Genomic DNA, 24,281 nt, shown 5'->3' on the forward strand with positions numbered 1-24,281 from the left:
TTGACGGTTTTGCACTGATAGTTGAGCAGCAGAAACAGCAGCGCTGGTGATTGTTTGCTTTCCAGTGGTAGCACTTGTTGACAAACTTTGGGACAAATTCGTACACACACTGAACAACAAATGGCTTTTCTTCAAAAAGCCTTCGTCTCACTTAAGCTCCTGAGTGGAAAATCTCATTTTGCTACGTCATAACGACTGTTGGCTCAAAACTTATTCACACGCCTATTGTACTGCGTGTGCCGTACAAATGACTCCTCCGGGGATCCCGGTATCTTTTTCCAACTGACTTGCGAAAGCATATGGGCATCGTATTTAGCACAGATAACCTCGAACGTTAAAGGTTTCGGTACACAAAACTTGAAAATGTACTTTCTTTTCCATTTACTAGTTTAAAAAAAGTCTTCAATTTTCAATTTTCGTTTTTCCATTGTGAGCATGCAAAGCAAGATACTTCATTTCGTTTGTCACACAATGGAGAACAACTCTTTCCAGCATCGAACGAACATCATGTTGGCAATTTTTGGTAAGGTCATGTTCGCGATAATAATTGATACATGTTAGTACCACATTTGAGCGCTCGCAATGGTGCCAACATGAAACTGTTAGTAGATTTTGGATTTCTGATGGTCATTGCCTCTCAGCATATTTCAAAATGAAACTGCTCACGCAGATGTTGCTCGAGACATCGAAAGCAGTTTTGTTACTCCTTCGCATTATCAGATATTTGAGAAAGTAGAAAGCTTTTGAATCAGTGGAGAGTAATCAGTGCAATAGAAAATTCGTGCATCTAAATACAATTTGATGAACCTAACATTTGTAAAACTTTCCAGTTGTAAAATTCTGTTCACTTCCTTCAAATAAAATGATTCCGGCAATCATAAATGAACAAATTTGCTCAATTGGTGAAACACCTTCTCTGTTCTAACAACTTTATATTCAAAACTCGTGAATAATCTGTTAGACGTATAATTTAATCATAGAACCGTTCGCGGGAAATACAGCCTTTTATTGTATTTTCTTTCTCTCTATCTCTCTATCTCATCCGTCAGCGCGTGGGATGTGATCTGAAAATCGGCTCGACGAAAAAGATCGACGTATGCGGCGTTTGCGGCGGGGACGGAACATCCTGCACCCAGCCACTGTACCAGTGGGAGATAGCACCGATGTCACTCTGCTCGGTGACTTGCGGTGGCGGTAAGTGAATTCCGATACCTGTGTTCGGACGAATTCCGTGCAACACATACCAATTTCGACGATTTCCCCTTCGGATATGGCCCATTGTTGTTAGTGCTGAGGCATTCACGAGCGCCATTGAAGCGTGAGAGCTTTAAAGGAATGGAAGCAATCGATGTGATGATTTTTTGTTCTCAAATATTTTCCCAACTGAAATGTGATTACTTTGTTCCTCGAGAGAAAGTCTTTGTTCTCGCAACCGAGCGGTTCTATTTATATGTCGCACGCTTCGGTTGCGAGGCGCCCCCTGCTGTCTCGAGAACATTATCCAATTCGCATTATAGTATCATTTTCCCATTTCCCATGTTGCAGGATACAAAATGGCAATGCCCACATGTCGAAACCGTGTAACCGGTGTTGACGTTGAAGAATCATTGTGTAATGCCTCTTCCCGACCCGAACCCACCGTGGTACAATGCAATACACATCTCTGTCCGCCGAAGTAAGTATTTGATGGAACTTCTGATTCGAAATGTATCGTGCGTTTCCATTATATTCCACGACACAGGAAACACACCATACATTACTCATGGCAATACGTCGGGATCGAGATTTTCTTAACAATCACTGAATAACCTTGTGTGCCTTCTTGTGTATTCCTCTTTAGATGGGTCACCGATGAGTGGCGACCCTGCTCCAAATCTTGCGGAGGCGGCATCCGGGACCGAGTGGTTGTATGCGCCGAAGAGAGCAACGGTTCCAAAAATAAGGTCCCAGACGAGGCGTGCCGCGGCGTTCGGCCGAAAAGCCAGGAAACGTGCAATTCCCAGGAGTGTCCCAAGTGGATTGCCGGCGAATGGAGCGGGGTATGTACCGGAGTACCTTTTTCACCATTCCACAGCCAGTGGAATCATCGATTCCATTTCACTATCGAAATGCCCGACAGAAGTGAGCGAAACGGTAGCTCTCGGTTTCGGAGTGGCAGTGAATAATTAACTAGCACAGACTTCGGACACCGGTGCAATTAACTAGCAGGGCAATGATTGCATCAACCGTTCGTCCGAGTACATTCACTTCGTCAAAATTGATCCAAATTGACTATTTAAACAGGATTTTGTAATTATGTTGGCTTGGGAAAGGGGTTACTGTTCAGTGGACGGAGGTACTTGGGACTCATTTATTTTTTCAACCGATTGGATGTAATTGAGCTCAGACGGCAACTGTCGAATGAGTGATCGACTGACTCGACTGGCGATGGGAGAAACTTCAATTAGTCCATTTTTTGTGTGTTTTTACAAATATGCTAAAATCCCGTTTTCATGCAGTCTAATCTAATAATTACAAAAATAAATCTACTCTAACTGACTATCAAACTGTAAGTCAACAGTACTCATTATTACACAGCTTTAAGTTCCGTGTGTATTATAAATACTTAAGAAAAAATGAAAATTCTCGTCATCCTCGTCATCCACCCTTTGGAACAAATAAACACCTTCCAAATTAATACAGCCCTATTGAAAAACGAACTTTTTCATAAATAGAAGGGACTTAAGTTGACACCTATTGGAAAATATTTCCATTCAATATGCTAGTAACGCACTGCGATACTGTGAATTAACATTGCGTTTTGCGATTGCGTTATTTTTGTTAGAACAATAAAGAGGAGATGAATTGAATTTGCGTATACCCAATTGATTTTTGACGTAGGACTACGTCTTTCTTTTCTGTACCGGGGTGTAAGTTCAAAGTTTCGAAAAAGAGAGAGTGACGCTGGACGGCAGGTTTTTGAACGTTAATACCTCTTTTCCGGCTGAACGGAGTGGTATGATAATCATTCCATTAGAAAGACAAAATGTCCACGAGTTATATGATTGTTAATTGTTGACTCGAAAGTTTGTTTCCATAGCTTTAAAAATGCTTAGAAAACAGGTTGTTGAAACCGTATATAAACTCGTACACGCTCTGGAAATCCATTCTGGTGATGCGGCGATGTGAGATGAGGACGGTCGCACTCAGACGCCTATGCATTATGGTCTTCTTTTCCAATTCCATTTCTCTTCTGCAGTTGAACCGAATGGATGCATATAAAACATGACCCTTCCTTTCCGTTCGTTTAGAGGTGAATGAACTGCAAAGTCTCAAAAACAAAGAATAGAAGAATTTGCTTTCGTTCATTTCTACCTCTACTCTCGTACCGCGAGGACTCGTTTCATTGGGACCAAGCAGACAGCTCGTGAGTCTACCGGTGATAAGGCACCACGAAAGCTCGGCCGCAGGAGGTGTGAATAAGCCACATCGCTACCGACCGGGAAGCGTCACTTTGCGTGAAATTCGTCCCTATCAGAAGTCGACCGAATTGCTGATCCGCAAGCTACCTTTGCAGCGTTTGGTTCGTGGAATTTCCCAGGACTTCAAAACCGGCTTACGCTTCCGAAGCTCCGCGGTTATGGAACTATGTATAGTGGATATGATATGATATAGTGGATATTTCACCATATTGAAGAAATCACTTTGATAAAAGCTGCATTATAAAACAATTTGTGTGCGAATGCCGCAACAGTTTGTCGTTTCTAATTGTTGCGAAATGGCTTTATTTTTGCTGAATAATTCCAAGGAGGAATCCTTTCCTTCTTTAAGCGGTTATCATTCTGCTTCAGATCAACGGAACGGTATGATGATCATTCCATACAAAAGATAAAATGTCCAAGAGTTATATGATTGCTATTCATTAATTCGAAAAATTGTTTCAAAAGTTTAAAAATAGCTTTGAAAACAGGTTATTGAAATCATCCGTATCCGTATGAAGCGCGCCCACTTGGAAACCTATTAATCTTATTGGAATGTGAGATGGGGAAGCTCACACGTCTATGCAATAGGGTAAGTGTACTAATTATGGAGGAGATATGTCACCAACTTACAGAAATTTGCGAATAAATATTCTACTTTAGTTCAAAAGTATACTGTTTCTAGCAGTTTGAACTCTGTTACTGAAGTTCTCACTGATACTTCGATGAATAATCGGCTAAACTGTGTAAAAAACATGTTTCAAAATGTCACTTCCATGTACCCATTATGGTAATACTGTTCCTGGAGTTCCGTAATAAGTGTACCTATTATGGTAATAGTCGGTGTCACATGGAAAAAGTGTTAATAAGATTCAAATAATACTTCAAAAATTATTTTTACATAAAACTATGCCTCTAAATATTATTCCTAGTATGCAATACTCTGTCGTTGATTCAAACTCGACGAAAAATTAGCGGAACGGAGCGCGAAGTCGAAATTTTGAAGTGATTTTAGAAATGTTGTAACTTCATGAAAAACCAACGCATGAAGATGGGGTAAAGCTTCATTTTGAGTTTTTAGACTTAATACTTGAATGTTTCTATCTTTTTGCGTAGGTGTAGAGGATAACAATACTGGATAGAAGAACATCGATTTTTTCAGTTTTTTAAAGATTTTGAAGATTAACACAGTGTTTTATTAACCAAGTCAATAGTAAATCCAATTATCCTTGTGATGTGATTCCAAGAACGCTCCTGTAGTTCATTGAACTTCAGGAAAAATAGAATGATAGAATGAAAAATTTCCCTTTTACTAATGAAAAATCAACCAATAATGCGATCATTCCCAAATAAGAAGACAGCTTTGAAAGATCCAATAAATTCTGTACAAGGCTCATTATTTATTATTCATTATTGGGCAATTTTTGCTTATTTTTTTCTTTTGCTTTGATCGATTCTCTTCACTGACTTCCTCTTACGATAGCCATAGCCTTCCAGATAGATGTTGTGTCTCATTATTTCGATACGCAAAGAACATCAGGCAATTATTTGTATTCAAGATTGAAATACTAAGAACTTCAGGGATGATAATCTGAGAGAGGGTACACTTAATGAACTACAATTCAAAAAATAATTAACAAGCATTACAAGTTCCGGTTACGATTTATCTTCTATTAATGAGAAATTATTGTTTTTTTTCTAATATCCGATATCCGACCGGATAAAAGATGTTGGCCGGATAGGCAGGATACCAATGTCTACCGAATTACCGTCTCATCTCTAGATTAGACTGTTGTTGAGTGCTTCCCGGTTGGGAAATAACTGCCTGCTTCTCGTTGCCTCTGCTAGCTGACAGAAGAATCACGAAGGCGTGAGGGTTGTGATGCGGTTTTCGCATCTCTTCAGGAACTGAACAAAAAGGTATTAACACATTCGCCTAAGATTTAATTTACAGCAGAGTGCAACAGCAACAACAGCAACAACAACAACAGCAGAGTCAAACTACATAACAACGTACAACCATAATAGGAACATAGCAGCTCTGCTTTTCAGCTTCGCAGCGATTTTATGCAACCATAATAGGAACAAGGCAGCTTTCGATCTTGCGATAATTGGCACGTACATGTAAAACTGTACCAATTATAGTAATACAAAAATACAAATTTATTTCGATAAAATCGTGTGAATTTGTCGAATCACAACATCAAGAAGGTTGTAAAGTATTCGTCTATACTGTATTTGCAGCAAGACAGCCGCTTCACAGTATAAAAACCTCATTATTTTGATCACATATTCCTTAGCAAAATACTAAGAAGCAAGCATCAATGGGACACACTATTTTCGAACTAGATTTTTCAATAAAAGAACAATGTTTCGCATAGAAATCAAGTATCAAAATCCACAAAGAAGAGATTTCTGATGTTTAAAAATCATATTACCTTTACCTTTAAAACCTTTAAAAATAAAACATGTTTCCTAAACTAATAAAAACTCCCTCGTATTACCATAATAGGTACTATTGCGATGATAGGTACTTCTACCCTATGCTGTTCTCTCCTGATTCATTTTTCGTTTCTGCAGGCCGAACTAAAAAAATTAAACTCTCTTTTACAGTAATGTATTTGAATCCGGACGCTTTTTAATTACTAATATAGTTACTGATTGTTACTTGATAGTTACTAATCAATCGCATTAATTCAACATGCACAAAATGTTATGGCTACGGTATGATATTGAATGCAATGCAAAGTGTCCGGATTAAAAAGCGTACAGATTCAAATACATTACTGTATACTTACTTCGATGTTATTCGTTTCTCTTTTAGGCTAAGCTATAAATATAATGAGAAGATATGAAAGAGGTCGGGTATACAATCCACATTATCTGAGTATAAAACACGACGCTTCCTTTGCTTTCGTCATTATTTTCTCTCGACCAGCCACGGAAGCAGCTTGGAAAAGCGCACCAGCCACAGGAGGAGTGAGGAAGCCACATCGCTACCGACCGGGAATCGTCGCTTTGCGTGAAATTCGTCGCTATCAGAAGTCGACCGAATTACTGATCCGCAAACTATCCTTCCAGCGTTTAGTTCGCGAAACTGGCCAGGACTTCAAAACCGACTTGAGCTTCCAATATTTTCCGCGGTTATGGCACTGCAGGAGACAAGCGAGGCATATTTAGTTGGCCTATTCGAAGATACCAATTTGTGTGCTATCCACGCAAAACGCGTCACATCATGCCCAAGCTGGCCCGTCTTATCCGAGAAGAGCGTGCTTAAACAGCCGCGCTTCCGCTTTCGACATTATTATCTTAGTACCTTAGCATATAATCAACGGCTCTTTTCAGGGACACCAAATTTGATGGATTAGAGTTCAGAAAAGTTTTTGTAGGCCTGAAACTGAAGGAAGCATTTAGCGAAAATCGTGGTGTCAATGATAATTAGATACCAATGGGTGCCATTGACTATGGATTTGATAATGACGAATACGAAATATATGATAGTGGATATTTCACCATATCGAAGAAATCCATTTGATGAAGGCTGCGTTATAAAATTATTTGTGTACGAATGCCGCAATCAATAGTCGATTCTAATTTGCGCGGGGTATTTCCTCGGAGGACTCGATTCCTCCTTTGAGCATTAACAATCTCTTTCTGGCAAAACGAAGTGGTATGATAATCACATTACTCGAAAGATGAAATGCAGATGTTTTCTGCCAATCTCCTTTCAACCTCTAAAATCTCTTTCTCTCATTTGTCGTTTCTCAATTCCATTTCTCCTCTGCAGTCGGGCCTAATTTAGCCAAATCCGAGGTATCGATGATAATTTGATACCGATGGGTGCCATTGACGGATTTTAGTGGATTAGTGGATAGTGGATTTTATCGAAGTGGATATTATATTACATATCAATATTTGTTTACGAATGCTGCAATCGATCGTCGTTATCGGGGGTATTGGGTATTTCCGAGGAGGAATCGATTCCCCCTTTTTAGCGTTAATAATTCATTTCCGGCTAAACGAAGTGATATGATAATCATTTTTATCGAAAGATGAAATGTCCAAGATTGATATGCTTGTTACTTATTTATTGCTGAGTCAACGTTAGTCCTACATCCACTTTGCGGTAATATCAAAGATATAACCCAATTTTAGTTTTTTGAGGACTGATCTGTTAATCGACTTCAGACGTTCAAGAGTGGTATTGGACCAGAGGGGATGTAGAGTAACGTCTCGTTTATATCACTGTGTGTTCTTATCACTCTCGATTCTATCACTGTAAATGTTTCGTTCTTATTACGTTCTTTGAAACATAAGAAATAATATGAAAATATATTTTTCAATTATTTGAAGACCTATTGATTTGACCGTTAATCAGGTATATAATTGCGACGAATCTAACAAACTTCAAAATTACTACCATGCAATCAACTAACCAACTCATTTGGAGGAAAAAGTGTCGTATGAATCAAAGCTGACAAAAACCGGATAACTTTCATGCTCTTCCAATTTTTCCCTCGTTGTTCCATAGGTACGTCTCTTGCTGTATACTATCGAAAATCCGCTAATACCTGCATAGACCGGAAACTCATTTAGTAAAAGATTCCAAAATCAGTTTGTTCTGGAAGTTCATCAAGTACTGACAAAAACAAACTAAGGTCATTTTACTAAAAGATAACTGTACTGCGCACTATTGTGGAGACGAAATTTCCTCCGACGGTGGACTGATAAAAGTTTTTTTTTCTATCGCCGAATTCAACATCTGTTTTCCAACCAATGGGCGATATACCGAGAATAATTAGAAATGTCAATCATGCTAATTTCAAAAGCACTGGAAAACACCTATATTACACCTTGAAAGGTGTAATATTTTAGCAATTTTAGTCACGTTTTGTCAACCGCAATCACGAAATCTTGGATCCGAAGAGGTGTGGTCCAAAACAAATATTTAGATAATGAAGACAAAATTCCTCTACTCACATTCGTATCACATTTCTGATCTTGGAAATCAAAGAGTGGTATCGGAGCTCGAAGAAGAAAGAATATGTCACGCATAACTTTCTGACAGTCAAACCATCAGTAAAGATATTGGTCAATTAGAAATAGAATCCAATCTTGGGGAAGATGAAGGCGAAGAAAAAAAGGAATGGATACAGGTATCGACCGGAAATAATAGCTCCAAAATATGTAATCGGATAACATCAACAAAATGCAATCGACACAGGACGACAAATAAAAAAAGGGTTGAAATGGTATATCAAAACAACTTAGATTTAGTTCATATTGTCTTTGAGGAAAATACGAGAAATTGCTTTGAGAAAAGTGCTTTAGCGATAGTTTCGTTATATTATGTTACTAGCTGACCCGGCAAGCTTCGTCCCGCCCAAAATTTATTTTTCGTTATCACATTCACATTTTCTTACTAAACGCACGTTCATGGCTCCAATCGCAGAACTGTTCATTGATTGATCTTCTAAGCTACCCTTTAAAATTACCTTTTGCTATAAATTTCATAGTATTTCTATCAAAACTCTTCATTATAATATCTTATTAGTTTCAGACACAATTCTCGAAGTTTTCTCAACTACTTGCAAATAACATGTTTCTCCGTTACATGGAATAAATGTTTGATACAGAAAATATAATAGAATAAAGACATTCCTGAAGCGGACAATCCCTTTCTCGAGTTTTGCTATTATCAACACATTCGGTGATCCATTTTTTATATAGATAGAAGAAGATATAGGAGTGCGTTTTATCACATTAAAATCCACTTCCACTTCACAGATTTTTAATAATGAAAGAACTCAATTCAAATGCAATTACTAAACATAATCACAGGCTCAGTCCCATCAACTTTTTCATTTGTGTGGCAGCCCACCACTTAGAGAGGAGGGAAGGGGTATGTAACCACAATAGAAACCTTTATTGCACCCTAAAATCTCCACATGCAAAATTTGGTTCAATTTGCTTGATTAGTTTTCGAGTTATACAGAAATGTATGCCTCATTTGTATGGCAGCCTACACCCTCCCCCCCCTGTCTATTCATCATAGAAAAGTTTCGTGCCCCCAAAAACCTTCACATGCCAAATTCGGCTCCATTTGATTTATCAGTTTTCGAGTTATGCAGAAATGTATGCTTCATTTGTATGGCACATCATACGTGAGGTAATCCATTCTAATGATTCCTTATGGTGTGGCACCAGAGTTGTGTCATTGACGCGATCAGGGAGGACGTAAATGACACAGATGAATAGCGTGTAGCCGGGTTAGAAAGTTCTACCCATAACTGTTCGTCTACAGTACAATTTGAAGGCTGCAGAAAACGACATAGTAGCCAGAAGCATACCTCCACCAGATCTTATAGCACAGGTATGACTTGAGCAGTCGGAACGAAAACCCGTGTGAACGCTCCTAAATTATTGAGAGGAAAGAGTGATGCATTTGAGCCAAGTCTCCGTAAAACCGAAAATATTGTATGCTGTATCCGAGCACGCGAGAGTGTAGTCCGTAACAGCAGTATTCATGACTCCTATTTTTTATAATAGCAGATAATGCCTTTCACACCAGAATTTCTCTGTTTCCGGGTTGCATACATTTCGTCTGCCGAAATGATGGTTGCAGAACAGATGCTTTGTTGATTGGTAACATTGAGGATGGAATGAGTCGGATGGTGATGGTTAAGTGCCGGCTGGTTCCCGACTGTTGGATCGTCGGTCCAAAAAGCACGGTTCATTTTGATCAATTGTTTCGGTTACGTTTACTATTAACAGTGTTATCGGGCTTCAAAAGATTGTACCAGGTTACACCTCGCTGATCCCAGAAAACACACAACCTTGTCTTCTATCTAAAGCAACCTACCCTCGCGGCAGATGTGACCGATTAACCGTGGTAGCGAAATTTCGAAAATGCTCCTCCGGTTTTCGTGTAATCTGTCAATCAATCATTTGTCAATCCATCTTCCAACCTCCTATGGCTTTTAAACTTCGGACAACGGTTGATTGGTATACATTCAATTGTTCTGCACGTTAATGTTCGCGATTCGGCGTCTTCGAACATTTTCGGTGGTTTTCCACGTTCCTCACATAAAAATTACCACTTTTGAACTTCTTGAACCACTCATAACATACCGTGCATGCTCGCCTCAAGCGCATTTCTTTAATGTTTAGCAAAAAATTAATGATGTCCGCAAATCGTAAACCGTAGACACAATATTCATTTTTATCTCCAAAAGCTGCATAAAAATTCTGACATATTCAATTGAATATTGTTGAGAGATGCCAAAAGCATAAGGAATGTCTATCGATATTACTTCTAAAATCTTACATTGCAATGTGTAATTATTGATGTGTGAAGTCCGGTTTCATACGCCTGGTATTACGAAATGCAATAAATTTGAATGAACAACAAATAGTTTAGTTGGGGGTCTTCGTAGCCACTTGGTTACGCGTTCGCTTACCAAGCGATCGATCGTGAGTTCAAACTCAGGGCCCTCAATTGACCATCTTTGTGTTGTTATAGAATAACTACGTCCACGCAACCATCATCAGCGATGGAAATCGATCCACGGTCGAAATAAGATCGATTCATCCATACAACTGCTCTGCTCTGCAAGACACATCGGGCTGCTGTTCTATAAATAACTCAACAATGATCAATATCAACTGTCTCCGCTGTCCGGTCTGCTAAACAATGGATAAACAGAAAGAATACCCTTACGCCTAAATAGCTACTACTGTGTAATTTACCATAATGTAATGGAACAGAAAACTTAACGCCTAAATGGCTACTACTAACTACTGTGTAATTTACAATTTATAGAAACATAAACATATGTACATGTACATGATTAAAACCCGGCTCTGTTACAGCTAAAATGCTAATGAGCCTAATAAATAAATAAATGAGATAAAAAAAAATAATTAGTTTAGTTCACTTTACTTCCGATCCTTTTTGACAAATTACCTGTTTTGCCTACCTATTTTTGTATGCCTTCAAGAATTAACTACGTCCCATAAAAGTTGATGCTAAAAGAGAATTTCTACGAACTATTTGATTTCTCCAGCCACTCCGTATTTCAAGTTTCTTCAGTGAAATTTTAAATGATCCCACAGTTCGCATGGAATAAGACCCAAACTTTGCCACTTCGAAGTTTCTGTCTACCCAAAATGAACGACTTCGTGTAATCATATTCGCACGCATACATTCCACCGTGGATCATTAAAACAGCAATATTTCGTCCCATTTAGCACGAATACAAAAGTAATTAATTTGAATTGTTGCTAACTTTTCCGCGCAGGGTTTCCATCGCCAGATTTAATTTTGTCGCATTCGGCATCCTCCGGCTCTTAGCCACCCTCCCTGCTGTCCCGTTTCCTTCCGCTCATTCTCGGTTGATAAACTTTCGTTTTAGGCATGGTAAAAGTTTTCTCCCGCGGGTTTGCGCACACCACTGCCAACGGTCCGACTCATACATATTCCATAAATCAATAAATTTCCACATTCACACCAAATTATTCAGATTGAACAAAACGATAGCGCGATATCAGAGCAGCAGTGTGGTACTAGTCGCCTCCGAATCTCTGCTCCGCCACTTCCCCGGGAAGGGGTACCATTCCAGCTTCGCCCCGAGCGCGACGGACCGCTGCTGAGCTATGAATTTATTACCCAAAATTTAAATAAAGTCATAAAGAATTTTTATGAGTGTCATTATGACCATTCCGAGGGCTGCGTTTCTCGCCCGGCAGGCTAGCTGTCGTCCTGTTGTTGCGTACTGGAGAAAATTGTACAATCATCCAGTTTGTTTAGGTTATGGCGGTACAAGATCTCTGTTGTAAATGTTCTTGCAATAGTAATGCAGCGAATTGGTAAGAGTATCTGGCAAAACATGCAACTCTAGCCGTGTTGCTGTAGCGAGTTTTTGCACCAATTTTGCTATTCCTGGTGGAGTAGTTTGGACTGCTCTGAAGCAACTTCGTTGGTAATCGTAGAGTTGTTACGAACAACAAGGTCTAAAGTTTTGTTCCAGTCCCGGAAGCAAATGCTCAACAGCATCGTTGCCGCCAAAGTGTCGATAGGTAAAAAAATAAACACGCTGGCAACAGTTCCACTTGATCATGCGGTAGCCGAGCATCGAAAGCTGCATCTGCTAGTTATGATGTTGAAATATGTGCGCCAGTGCATTATATTAAATATTGTTTTAGAACTGCTGCTGGTAGCATGTGCAAACTTTCACCACACCGCGAGAACTAAAAACACGGTGCGGAAATGAAGGCTCTCCAGAATTGTGATTGTTTCGATGGAAATATTGGTTGCAAGCGAAAGTTTCATCGCTTTCGTTTGCAGGACCATCTGTGTTGGGAAATTACTTAACAGCACCGCCAGGCCAGGAGTTGTGGTTGTTTTCGCAGTTGTTCGGTGTTCGAAATTCGTGGCCAAAGCATGATTTCAGCGAGTGCTTGGAGCTAATAACATTTCCAGGAGGTCAGTATTTGCAGTGTATTTTGAAATTTCTTGTGGTTGGAAAGTGATAACTCGCATCACATGGTAAATGAAATTATATGGTGACATAATCTGCTCTCAATTAAAATATTGCAAGCCATAAATCGGATTGTGAAACCATGGTTGCGTTTTCCATTCAATCTAAACATAGCTAACTGATACGATCAGTCGTTATCTACCATATAATACCCGCTGATAATATATTTCAATATATATTTCAGAAGTCTAGCGTGGTGAAGGCTATGCTGACCATTGTTATCCTGGTAATAACATAGTCCACACTAATTATCTTCGCCCCAATTCGGTGAATTTTAGAAGTATAGCATAATACACTAATTATTAGCTGTCGACGTGTTTAATTAATCCCTGCCATAGTGAACGTAAAATGTTTCAATAAACTTTCCCCCGGGATAACACTCGTATTTTTCATATTTGAAATTTTTAACTGATTGTGAGCTCATACCGCACCACTGAGGCAGTTTCATAAACAGTTTTGGGGACATGTGGCAATTTGAAATGTGTTATTAAAATATGCCAGCTTATTTTATGAATTTACTGTTTTGACATGACATGACATGACATCACTAAAATGACGTGATCATTTGTAGATTTGTGAAGAATTTGTGAAAAAAACATTAAGGATTGATCAATCTATCGATGTCGTCCTTATTAACCCATTAACGATCAAGTTTTTATTATTTTTTTTTTTGTATCTGTATTATAGTGATTTTCAATTCATTAGGCTGGTTCGTCACTTTTACTTCCATTTTTGGAAGAATTTCGGGAGTGAGAATTGAACTCGTGACCTTTAGCGTGAGACGCATGGATGTTACCACCACGCCAGATCGCTTCCGGACGATCAAGTTGTAAAGAATATTCTTTGGCGAGTTGAATTAGTGTAATTTTTATAAATGGCACTAAAGAAAGCCTGATATTCAAGAATAATTTTTCCCAGTCTTCAATTTTTTGGGAAATGACTGATCGAAAAATCGAACATTGACTGAAACCTGCATTTTTTTTTTTTGCAAGAACAAACACGTGGATTTTTATTTTATACTAGCTAACCCGGCAAACTTCGTCCCGCCCAAAATTTGTATTTTGTTATCAATACCTTGAAACATTCACGTTTTCTTACTAAGCGCAAGTTCATAACTCCAATCGCAGAACTGTTCATTGATTGATCTTCTAATCTAGGGGTTTTCAAATGGTGCTCCGCGGGAAATTTGTGCTCCGCAAAGTTATAGGAAATACTCGCACTTGAAAAACCCACCTTGAAATAAACATTCTTCAATTCAATTTCACAGGGCATATAGTAATTTATCTTGTTGACTCCGGGTCAGATGTCGCGTTGTTCTCAGTCGGGTTATTACAATGCAAATAGAATTTGTTCAGTTGGTTAAAAAATGCAGGTGCTCCGTTAAATGTTTTTGCTATAAAAATGCTCTGCCATAAAAAAAAAAATCTGATAACCCCTGTTCTAATCGACCCCGTTGAATTTACCTTTTACTAAAAAATTCTTAGTACTTCTAACAAAACTCATCATTATAATATTTGATTATTTTCAGACACAATTCTCGTTCAAAATTTTTCAATCACTTGCAAATAACATGTTTCTCCATTACAGAAAATATGTTAGAATAAACACAGAACCCTCCCCTCTTCTCTCCTTAGATAGAAACGTTGATTGCATCCTAAAATCTCCACATGCCAAATTTGGTTTCGTTTGCTTGATTAGTACTCGAGTTAAGCAGAAATTTGTGTATCATTTGTATGGGAGCTTCCCCTTAGAGAGGGGGTGTAGTGTCTAACCACCGTGAAAACATTTATTGCGCCCTAAATCCTCCATATACCAAATTTGGTTTCGTTTGCTTGATTAATTCCCGAGTAATGCAGAAATTCGTGTTTCATTTGTATGGAAGCCTCCCCTAAGAGAGGAAGGAGGAGTATCTAACCATCATAGATTCATTTATTGCACCCTAAAATCTCCACATGCCAAATTATGTTTCATTTACTTGATTAGTTCTCAAGTAATACAAAAACTGGTGTTCCATTTGCATGGCAGCCCCCCCCCCTTAGAGAGGGAGGTGGAGTGTTTAACCACCATAGAAACATTTATTGCACCCTAAAACCTTCATATACGTAATTTCATTTCATTTGCTTGATTAATTCTCGAGTAATGTAGAAATTTGTGTGTCATTTGTGTGGCAGCCCCCCCCCCCCTTAGAGAAGGGGGGCCATACATACCTTTCCCGGACCCAAAAACTCCTACATACCAATTTTCATGTCGATCGGTTCAATAGTTTCCGAGTCCATAAGAATCAGACAGACAGACAGAAATCCATTTTTATATATATAGATTCCGAATAACAAACACAGGAGGATGAAGGTCTTCAAGGAAAAACCTAATATTATTACTTTCCGATCTCGAAAAATCGAACATCTTCCAATACTTGCGAATCACAAATACTTTACGCAAGAAAAAAAATGTCGTCATCTAGGTTTTCTTCATCTGTGAGAGAGCCCACCGAATCGGACAGGAGAATAACACACCAAACAATTTCATTAAGTTGAGCGTAACTAACGTAACTAACTAACGTAACTATCTAACGTTTGCAAAAAATGGCCTTTTTTCGGATGGTGATAAAAAAACTAATACAGATGATTGAATTTGATAAATTTCCCATGGAAGGTAAATTCTACACCCTTGCGAGCGGCCTTCCGGCAGTTAACCGGAATATTCGCCATGGCGGACAAAAACATACGTGTAGGCATGTTTTTGAGTTCTTTCTTAGTTTTATTTATCTATTCCTTCTCATTTCTTGCGACAAAATTGTTGGAGTAGATCTTACGCCTAAGGTTTGCCCAGAAATTCTCGAAGGGTTCGCCGACTTGGGCACCACATCGATATTCAGCTTCTCCATCTCCTCTAACGATCGCTTCGAGTAGTGGGCCGATACCAGATTCGACCAGAACACCGCGTCTTCACCCAACTTGATGAACGACCCAACTTCCGGCAGGCACTCCGTACTTTAAAGTTCCCCGTTCACGGTCAGTCCGGAGCTAAAGAAGAGCGGATTTGATATTGTCAGCCACAGCAGCACCTTCTTGGGGAACTCGGTGTGTGAAATAAACTTCACTTAGGAGCTCACTTCCTTCATGGGAGAAGTAAAATACGAAAAGCCCTGCCAGTCGTTGCCATCCAGGATGAGATAGATCTCGTCATCTATCACCACCGCCACGTCGCGATTCGCCAGGAAAATCGACTTGACCATATCATTCAGCCGCTGCCGCAGTGTCATTACCTGTAGCTCCGAGACCAGTGGACGGGACTTCCGCTTCGTTACATGTATGTCCATGTTCGCCATGTACCTTTTCACTGTTTGGTCGGTTGCAGCGACCTCCCGGCCAAGCGCACGCAGTGATGTAACCATTTTCCCCTCGATCTTCCTCTTCAGCATCCTTTGGAGCTTCTTGTCACTCAGAGTCGCGGACGTCCGGAACCGGGCTTTCTTTCGATGCTCTGATTGTTGTCCAATAGTGCCAAGATGTTGTAGATGCCGGAACGGGTGTATCCGGCGTCCACAAAGTGCCGCACGATGTTCGTTTTCGACGCGGTGGGGTACCGTTCTTTGAACACGCACACTCATACACGGAGTTGCTTCACTGTTGTCGCCGTCACGGTTAGAGTTCGACTGATAAAGCTGTCATTTTTTTTTTCTGCTGACTCATGGGTTACTATGATTGATGCTGCATGTGTAGTTTCAGAAGTGCATGTGAAGGTGAACCCACGAAAAATCGGCAATTTTTATCCATTGTTTTAAAGCAAACGTTACACTCGACAAAAAAAATAAAGGAACGGAGGGCGAAGTATAATTTTTTAGGTGACTTTTGAAATGATGTAACTTTGTGAAAATCAACGCATGAAGATGGAATATACCTCGTTTTGAAGCTACAACTTTCAAGTTTTTGGAATATTTTACGAACATATATTTATATGGATGTGTGTCGATGTAGTGGTAAAGCAAATCGGGAAGAAATGAAAAATCGATTTCTTTCTGTTTTTTTAAACTTTTTGTAGACTAACTCCATATTTTGCTAACCAACATTCAAGCAAAAACCTTAAAGATACATAAATTCAGGTACAATCTAGGCATAACGTAAACAAGGTAATTATTTTAGTACCCATAAGGTCCAGTTGAATCAACAAGGTGTATTTGTGTTGTTGGGATTTCAATTCTACTTCAAAAACTGCTTATATTTTCATTGCGCAATACGAATAATATGTTAAAAGTTTGTATTGAGATGAAAAAAAGATTTTTTAATATGCCTACGTTTTGTATTAACCCACATGTCTTCAAATGGTTTTCAACCTAACTCCTAAACATATATTTTCACCATAATGATGTATTTGGAAAAGTTGTTGAAAATTATATGCAAATTCATAACAGTTCATGAACATGACGGTATAACACGACAAACATATTAAAAGGGCCTATTTATTATGAAATGACAATAAAGTGGAAATATTTTTTTATATCTCGAGAATGGTTGCATTTAGAAAGAGATTAGTAATGAGCTTTTTCGTTTCAAATCACATCAGGATTCATAATTTTTGGCTAAAGATGATTGTTAACATACAAAAATTCGAAATTTCCAAAATTCATAAAAATTCGATGTTTGACAAAGTTCGTCAAAAATAGTTCCACCATCTTGGACTGATTTTTTTTAATTTTCTATATGACTTCTATTTTATATGAAAAAAATTCGCAGTTTAACTCTTTGTGGTTGTTTGTCTGCTCTCAGCCACCACAGCAAGAAACCATGCTAATCTTATATTTTACTCAACCGAGTATCAGTTTATGCTTTTCCTAAACGAAGTTTGACGTCTAGTGAACCTGTTCACGAATCAATTTGGTGCTCGTATGAGTAATAGATAACGGTACTCAGTAACAAACAAAGTAGTCACCCACACAACACAACGAACAGTGCGTACATAGGATACATAGGAATGTGTGACAAAAATCATAACAGCAGAATTTAGCCGTTGTAACACTTTGGTGTGATGGAAAAGATTGTTCATAAGATTTCAGATCTACTGTTTGCATAAATATCTCATGTTATTTTGATAATCGCATCTCAAGTGTCTCAAGCGACAAAATTATTTTTATATAAAAACATCACATTAAAATTCATTCTTAAGTTAACACGTTAAGCCCAGCCATGTCCAAATTTAATACGACCGCAAAGGGGTAAACATCAATACACTATAACTCTTTCTATGACACTATTTCGGTAAGACTCTTAGTTTTTGAGTTACAAATTACCAAAAATTTCTCTTACTAAAACCGATACGCCCTTTTCAATAGTTACGCTTGAGTAAAAAAAATCCCAAATGCTGTGGAAAACTCATATTTCCTCCAACCCAAACGGAATACAAGGTTTCATTCGAATCAAAACTATATTTTGTCATTTGTCGATTTAATTTGGAATTGGTCCAATATGGATTGTTACCCCGATGCAACATAGACGTTTACAAAAGTAATAACTCGATTTTTTCGGCTGTTAGTAAAATTATGAATGAACATCAGCAAAAGTTCTACACTCAAAATAATATAAACGTTGATGTTACGTTACATACGTGATTTTTCTCCATCGCACTTTTCACGTAATACTGACGAGAATTAGAATTAACAAACCGAATGAACTCATGAACTTATGAGTTCCACGTTATAGCTACATGAATTCTCCCGTACCTTCTACACTTATAATGTGCTCCGAATATTTTTTTCGGTCAATTACTTCAATGATTGAATTATTTTTCAATTGTTCTATTCCTAAATAGGATGATTTAAGAAAATTATTGAAGCAATTATTGAAGACTAATTGAAAACACTAAGAAATTCAATATAACAAATAATACACAACAATTTATTACAAGCTATTACATACTTATCACTAACAGCATTCACATCAATTCAATCAGATTATATACTAACTGATACTAGTTGGAAACCAGTGTGATACTTGTATTGTGGATATGTCGTAAAAATTTTGGTAATACATTTTCGTTACAATAAGTCGCCTTCGCGTGCTTCGTAGTTATTTTCCACCGTTTTAAGAACAACAGATCGTGGTTAACTATACAGAATTAACCATTTTGCAGCTTTTTCGGCAACAACATTCCTAGAAGATTGGAGATCGATTGTTGCTTGTGTGGCTGTTTCACTCTTGCATTTTGCCTCGGTTTGTTAATTTTGTTGGTTATCTGCAATCGAATGCCTCTAATAATAGTTGCATAATATCACACTCTGTTAGCAGTTCCTGCAATTTGTATTTAACAGACGCCATCTTCACACCCGATTATTCCACAGAATGAACGCAGAATGCAACTGTCAAAATAAATACAAGAGAGTACGTGATTGTCACGTAAAAGATATGGCGCAACTGCAGTGAAAGTAACTGATGCTCAACTTGATTGTTACATTTGTCAGGTGTGAAAGGCTGAAAATAAATTTTTCGTACTCTACGTGAATTTTCACGTAGTATTGACATGTGGATTTTTTTGAGTGTACCCTTCCAACTCAACTCAGGAGGTAATGCATTGTTGGAATGTGCTATTTCGTAAAAGATCTGAAGATCTGATATCTTTGCTTACTAATACTATTATAACTCAAAACTCAAGCCATAATTAACTCTCACAAAACGCATTTCTATCCTTCCACAGTGTTCCGTGTCGTGCGGAAGTGGCATTCAAATTCGCACTATCGAGTGTATGGACTCAAGTGGCCACTACAGCAACCAGTGCGACCCCAAGAGCAAACCCTCGACCGGACAACAGTGCACAACCGGTATCGGTTGCAATGGTGATGCCCCCTCGTCCTCAGCTCTCGCGGCTATCATGTCACCACCAGCGCTCACCCCAAACAGTGGTGCGATTGTGGGTGGTGGCAAACACGGTGGCGGCGAGTCCTCGTCCACGAAAGAGAAGCTGAGCCACGTGGAACGAGACCCCACGCTAATGACGTACAACGATCAACCGTATTACGCGCAACCACTGCGGCAGGACCGATTACCGAAAGCGGAGAAAATTGTCTCGCAGCGTGTTCCTAGCGAAGCAACGTAAGTATAAAGTATCATCGAACTTCCTTTCCGAATCAACGAGGCACACGAGGCCACCAAACGCCGTTCGTTTGTTTGTTTTTTTTCGTACCCATATGTTTTTGTCTTCAATCACTTCACAGCGAAAAGCTCATTTGTCATACCCTCTGGAAAACTGAAACAGAAAACCGGACAATGTCCAGAAGATTCCGGCGGCAGCCGACCTGCGTTGTATGATTTCACGATGACACCATTCAACTCATACGGTGCTCCGGCGATATCCGATGCATAAATCCAATATTATCCCACAGGATCGTGATTCAGCGCAAAAAATGCAATTTTGTCATTCATGCTGTTTTTTTCGGAGGTGGAGAGGACACTCCTGACCATTATATCCTGTTGCAGGAAATGACAAATTCTTATAATGGAAGTGGATATCTGCAGGCCCTCAATCAATTGGTTCTGGTGGAAGGATGATATTCAATATGTGACTCGTGTCAATAACGGATTTAACTCCGATTTTGAACGATTACACTCGGATGGAGCTTTATATATCCACACATCTACTTGAATATAGTTAATGGGTGAATATATATTATTGTATACAAGCCTTAGCAAGTAGACGGCCGTACACCGAGGACGACCACAACGCTGATGATGACAACAAAAGTCCTTCCTTTCAGTATCACAACGTCATCGCAATGCTCCTTGCGGTGCCTCTGAAAAGGGCACAAGACTGTTGCTCCCTTGTGGCACATCATCATCGTCTTTTGAGTTATGCTTCGACAGATTGCTTCTGCAACTCACTCCCAGAGCTGATTGGCCTAGTTTTTCACAACGTACAGTCATCATGCTCCGTTTTTTGGCAGGGCTATACATCGAAATATACACTCGTAGATCGGCCGATGGCCTTAGTCATGTACACTCTTCTTGTTTGTCGGAATCGACGCTTTGGAGTTGGTCAAAACTGATGTTCTACCTCAAGACTTTCAAACAAATTTTGGTTTCTGCTACACGGCATTTGGTACAAACGAACATGCGCTATTTTATCAAAATGTTTTCATCTCATAATCATTTTGAGATTAACAGCAGTTTAAGCAGCGATTAAAAAAAAAATATCTTTAAAGGTGAATTTTTAAAATAACTTTTTTTTCAGCAAAATTTTTTTTTCAAAATTTTTTGGTATTTTTTTTTGTAAAAATTCGTTTTTTGTAAATTTTGAGAAAAATTAATTTTAATTTTTAAAATAACTTTTTTGTCAGCGAAATTTTTTTTCCAAAAAATTTTTGGCTTTTTTTTGTGAAAATTTGAACAGTTTACCACATTTCATCCTTTGACAAGAATTTTGTAGTTATCATAGTTTTTGAGTTAAAATTTTTTTTTAAAAATTAAGACAAAAAAATTGGCTTTTACCTAAAAGTAGTCTAATTCTTTTTCGTATATTTCAAGTATGCAAAGTTGCTTAAATGACCCGTGTCTTTACACCCACAACGTTTTACTACTATTTGAGATCGTGCTGCCAACTCCTAAGACGAGTTGGCATGAACTCCGTCACATACAAGAAACACATATGAACACAGTCAAATACAAATTAGACCAGTACTAGGTACAAAAATTCTAATAAATTCGAAATTTGAAAAAAATTTGTACCGCGCTACACTCTTAAAATTCTGAAAAAAACACACATATCTAGAAAAGGTGCAGGAACACATTTAATTACGAATCAGAGCAGTACTGAATATTTAAATCAATAAAAAAAACTATCAAAATTTCAAGATTTTTTTTGTACTTCAATTTTTCTTCAAGATTTTTTTCGTGATACACATTTTCGGTATTTTTTTCAAATTTTTATCGCGAAGTTATAGTAGGATGCATTTTCAGTATTTTTTTCAAATTTTTACCGTGAAGCTATTGAGAATGACGTGAAATAAATTAGAAAGTACATTTTTCACCATCGACCATATGATGAAACGCATAGAGGTTCAAAAAAGGTTAAAATTCCTTATTTGGTACTGTAACAATGTTACACATTGTCTATAATTTAAACGGTTTAAAAAAACTCAACCGTAGACTAACATTATAGCATGGATACAACTTTCAAGAAGTATTAGTTCGTGGTCTCTATCCTGTCGTACTGAAAGACGCCAGAAGGGTTTTGTCAGCAATTTAAATCCACATGCGGTTGTCTGTGTGATCGCTGACGAAAGGGGTTCTCGGGACGATCGCCATGATTAAAGTGAAAGAAACAATAAAAGTTCAAACAATAGACAGTGTAATTATAGATAGTTTCATCAAGTAAAAGAAAACGAATTGTAAAGTCGAGAATCTGTGAATATTTAATTTCGAATTTGAGTGGTGTGAGCAAAGAAATTTCCTTCAAGCGAAGGTGCAAATCTGGGAGGACTCATACTCAGATAGGTTGGCCGATTCGACATGTTTTTGCCCCAGTGCACCAGGCCATCCGGATTGTGTCGCACGATAAGCGAGAAGTAACGCGACCACCGGAAAACGCACACACCACGAAGTGCGTTACGCTCAGCCAGGACACCACTCAGCTAGTGCACTTGTTCTCGACCACCGAGGGATCCGCAAAAAACTTGCAAGTAGTTGATTTAAGACAAAATTGTAAATAGGGAATTTGAAGTTGGATTGAATAGAAGAACCAGTGTTTATATTGTATATTCTGTTCAATAAGTTATACTGGATATGGTTTTGGCTGATTAGGGGCCCTTCAGTTCATCGGTTTTCGGTACGGTTAGCATAGGCTCTGGATAGGCAAACCTGCAAAGGAAACCTCTCCATCCTTGAATTTGTTGAAACAGTTGCTTCCTTTTTGACGTAGGACTACGTCTTTCATTTCTATACCGGGGTGTAAAATCAAAGTTTCGAAAACGAAAGCGTTACGCCGGAGACCGAGATTTTGAGAGTTAATAGCTCCTAAACAACTGAACGAAATGGTATGATAAACACTTCATTCGAAAGATAAAATGTCTACGCGTTCTATACTTGTTACTTTCCGATTCAAAAACTTGTTTCAATAGTCTTAAATTTGCTTTCAAAACAGGCTGTTCACGATAATACGGAAAATTGTTCTTGACGCCGACAAATTTATTTAGAATGCGAACGAATGACCGGTGTTACTTGTCGACACTTTATTGGGAAATAAGAGACCTGCTGCTATCTGCTCAAGCTTTATATAGGCTGCTGTGATCGAGATTTAAGTGGCAATGAACCGGAAGAGCAGTAACAGATCGGCTGATGCGCGTATTGTGGTAAACGAATAGAGCTAGATGCTAAAGCTAGATGCTAGAGCTAGATGAGCAAGAATTTATAGCAGCAGTCTGTCCATAAAATATGGAACGCGTAAACATGCCGGCCACCGTTAAAAAGGTGTCTTTTTAACAAAACTATCTCCTACTAATCTTGATCACTAGTAACTATTGGAATGGATCTTCAACAAAGGCTTATGAATTCAGCTTATTTCAATGGGATCAGCTATAAACGGTCTCTTAAAAACTATTGGATATTTGCATTTGCGTCTGTCTCTCCGCTCGTTTGGTTCGGTACGTTGTTTACTTCTGCTTCGGCTTTGATCGTCTACACCACGTGCTTCTTCGGGCGATGCGTAAGTTCGTCTTCTCCGACCATGTGATCTCTCGGCTGCCATGGTCAAACGGATTAGTACTTCTTCTAGCTAGCTGCTCAATCCTGAATGGGTGGTGCTGTGGATTCATCCTTCCCTCGTATCGATCTCTTCTCATTCTACGTCCTCGTCAAATGGGTTTCCTGGAGCGGAAGCAACCGGCCTCCACGGGAGTCCTTTTCTCTGGAATACAAATTAAACGGCTTTTTCAAACAATAAATGAGAAAAAATGAATAGACTTAACCGGAGCGGAGGCAACCGGCCTCCACGGGCCCTTAGCGGGCGATGATCGTTGGCATCAAGTACTGAGCGTACTTGTGCATGAACTGATAATGCGCTAAACGTTGGGTGAGAGGATGATCAATGGAATTCGACTTCCTTCAATTTGTGGCTGGATTGATTCGTCGCATGATGCCATCTCCCTTGTTGATGGATTGCTCGTGGTTGTGGGTTGGAGCAGACGTCATTGCCGCGTAGCGTTGGAGGATGAAACATAAATGAGATTTTTTGAAATTCAATGAAAAAATATGGCTTACATGGATGGGAGGTCTCATGACCTCCCATTGATGCGCAGTGTGAT

General features: G+C 38.7%; 1 protein-coding gene across 5 annotated transcripts in view; it reads left to right on the top strand.

The window, feature by feature from the left end:
• The window catches only part of LOC129777308 (protein madd-4), a 517,165-nt gene that overhangs the window by 436,949 nt on the left and 55,935 nt on the right, over positions 1–24,281 (top strand). For all 5 annotated transcript variants that reach the window (XM_055783531.1, XM_055783529.1, XM_055783532.1 and 2 more), the window contains 4 exons: positions 1,050–1,194; positions 1,546–1,675; positions 1,841–2,039; positions 19,685–20,079. In XM_055783531.1, the coding sequence (XP_055639506.1) occupies positions 1,050–1,194; positions 1,546–1,675; positions 1,841–2,039; positions 19,685–20,079 (869 nt within the window). The remainder of the gene's footprint in view (positions 1–1,049; positions 1,195–1,545; positions 1,676–1,840; positions 2,040–19,684; positions 20,080–24,281) is intronic.

The sequence above is a fragment of the Toxorhynchites rutilus genome, chromosome 3, assembly GCF_029784135.1.
Source record: "Toxorhynchites rutilus septentrionalis strain SRP chromosome 3, ASM2978413v1, whole genome shotgun sequence".
In the NCBI taxonomy this organism is placed as follows: domain Eukaryota; kingdom Metazoa; phylum Arthropoda; class Insecta; order Diptera; family Culicidae; genus Toxorhynchites; species Toxorhynchites rutilus.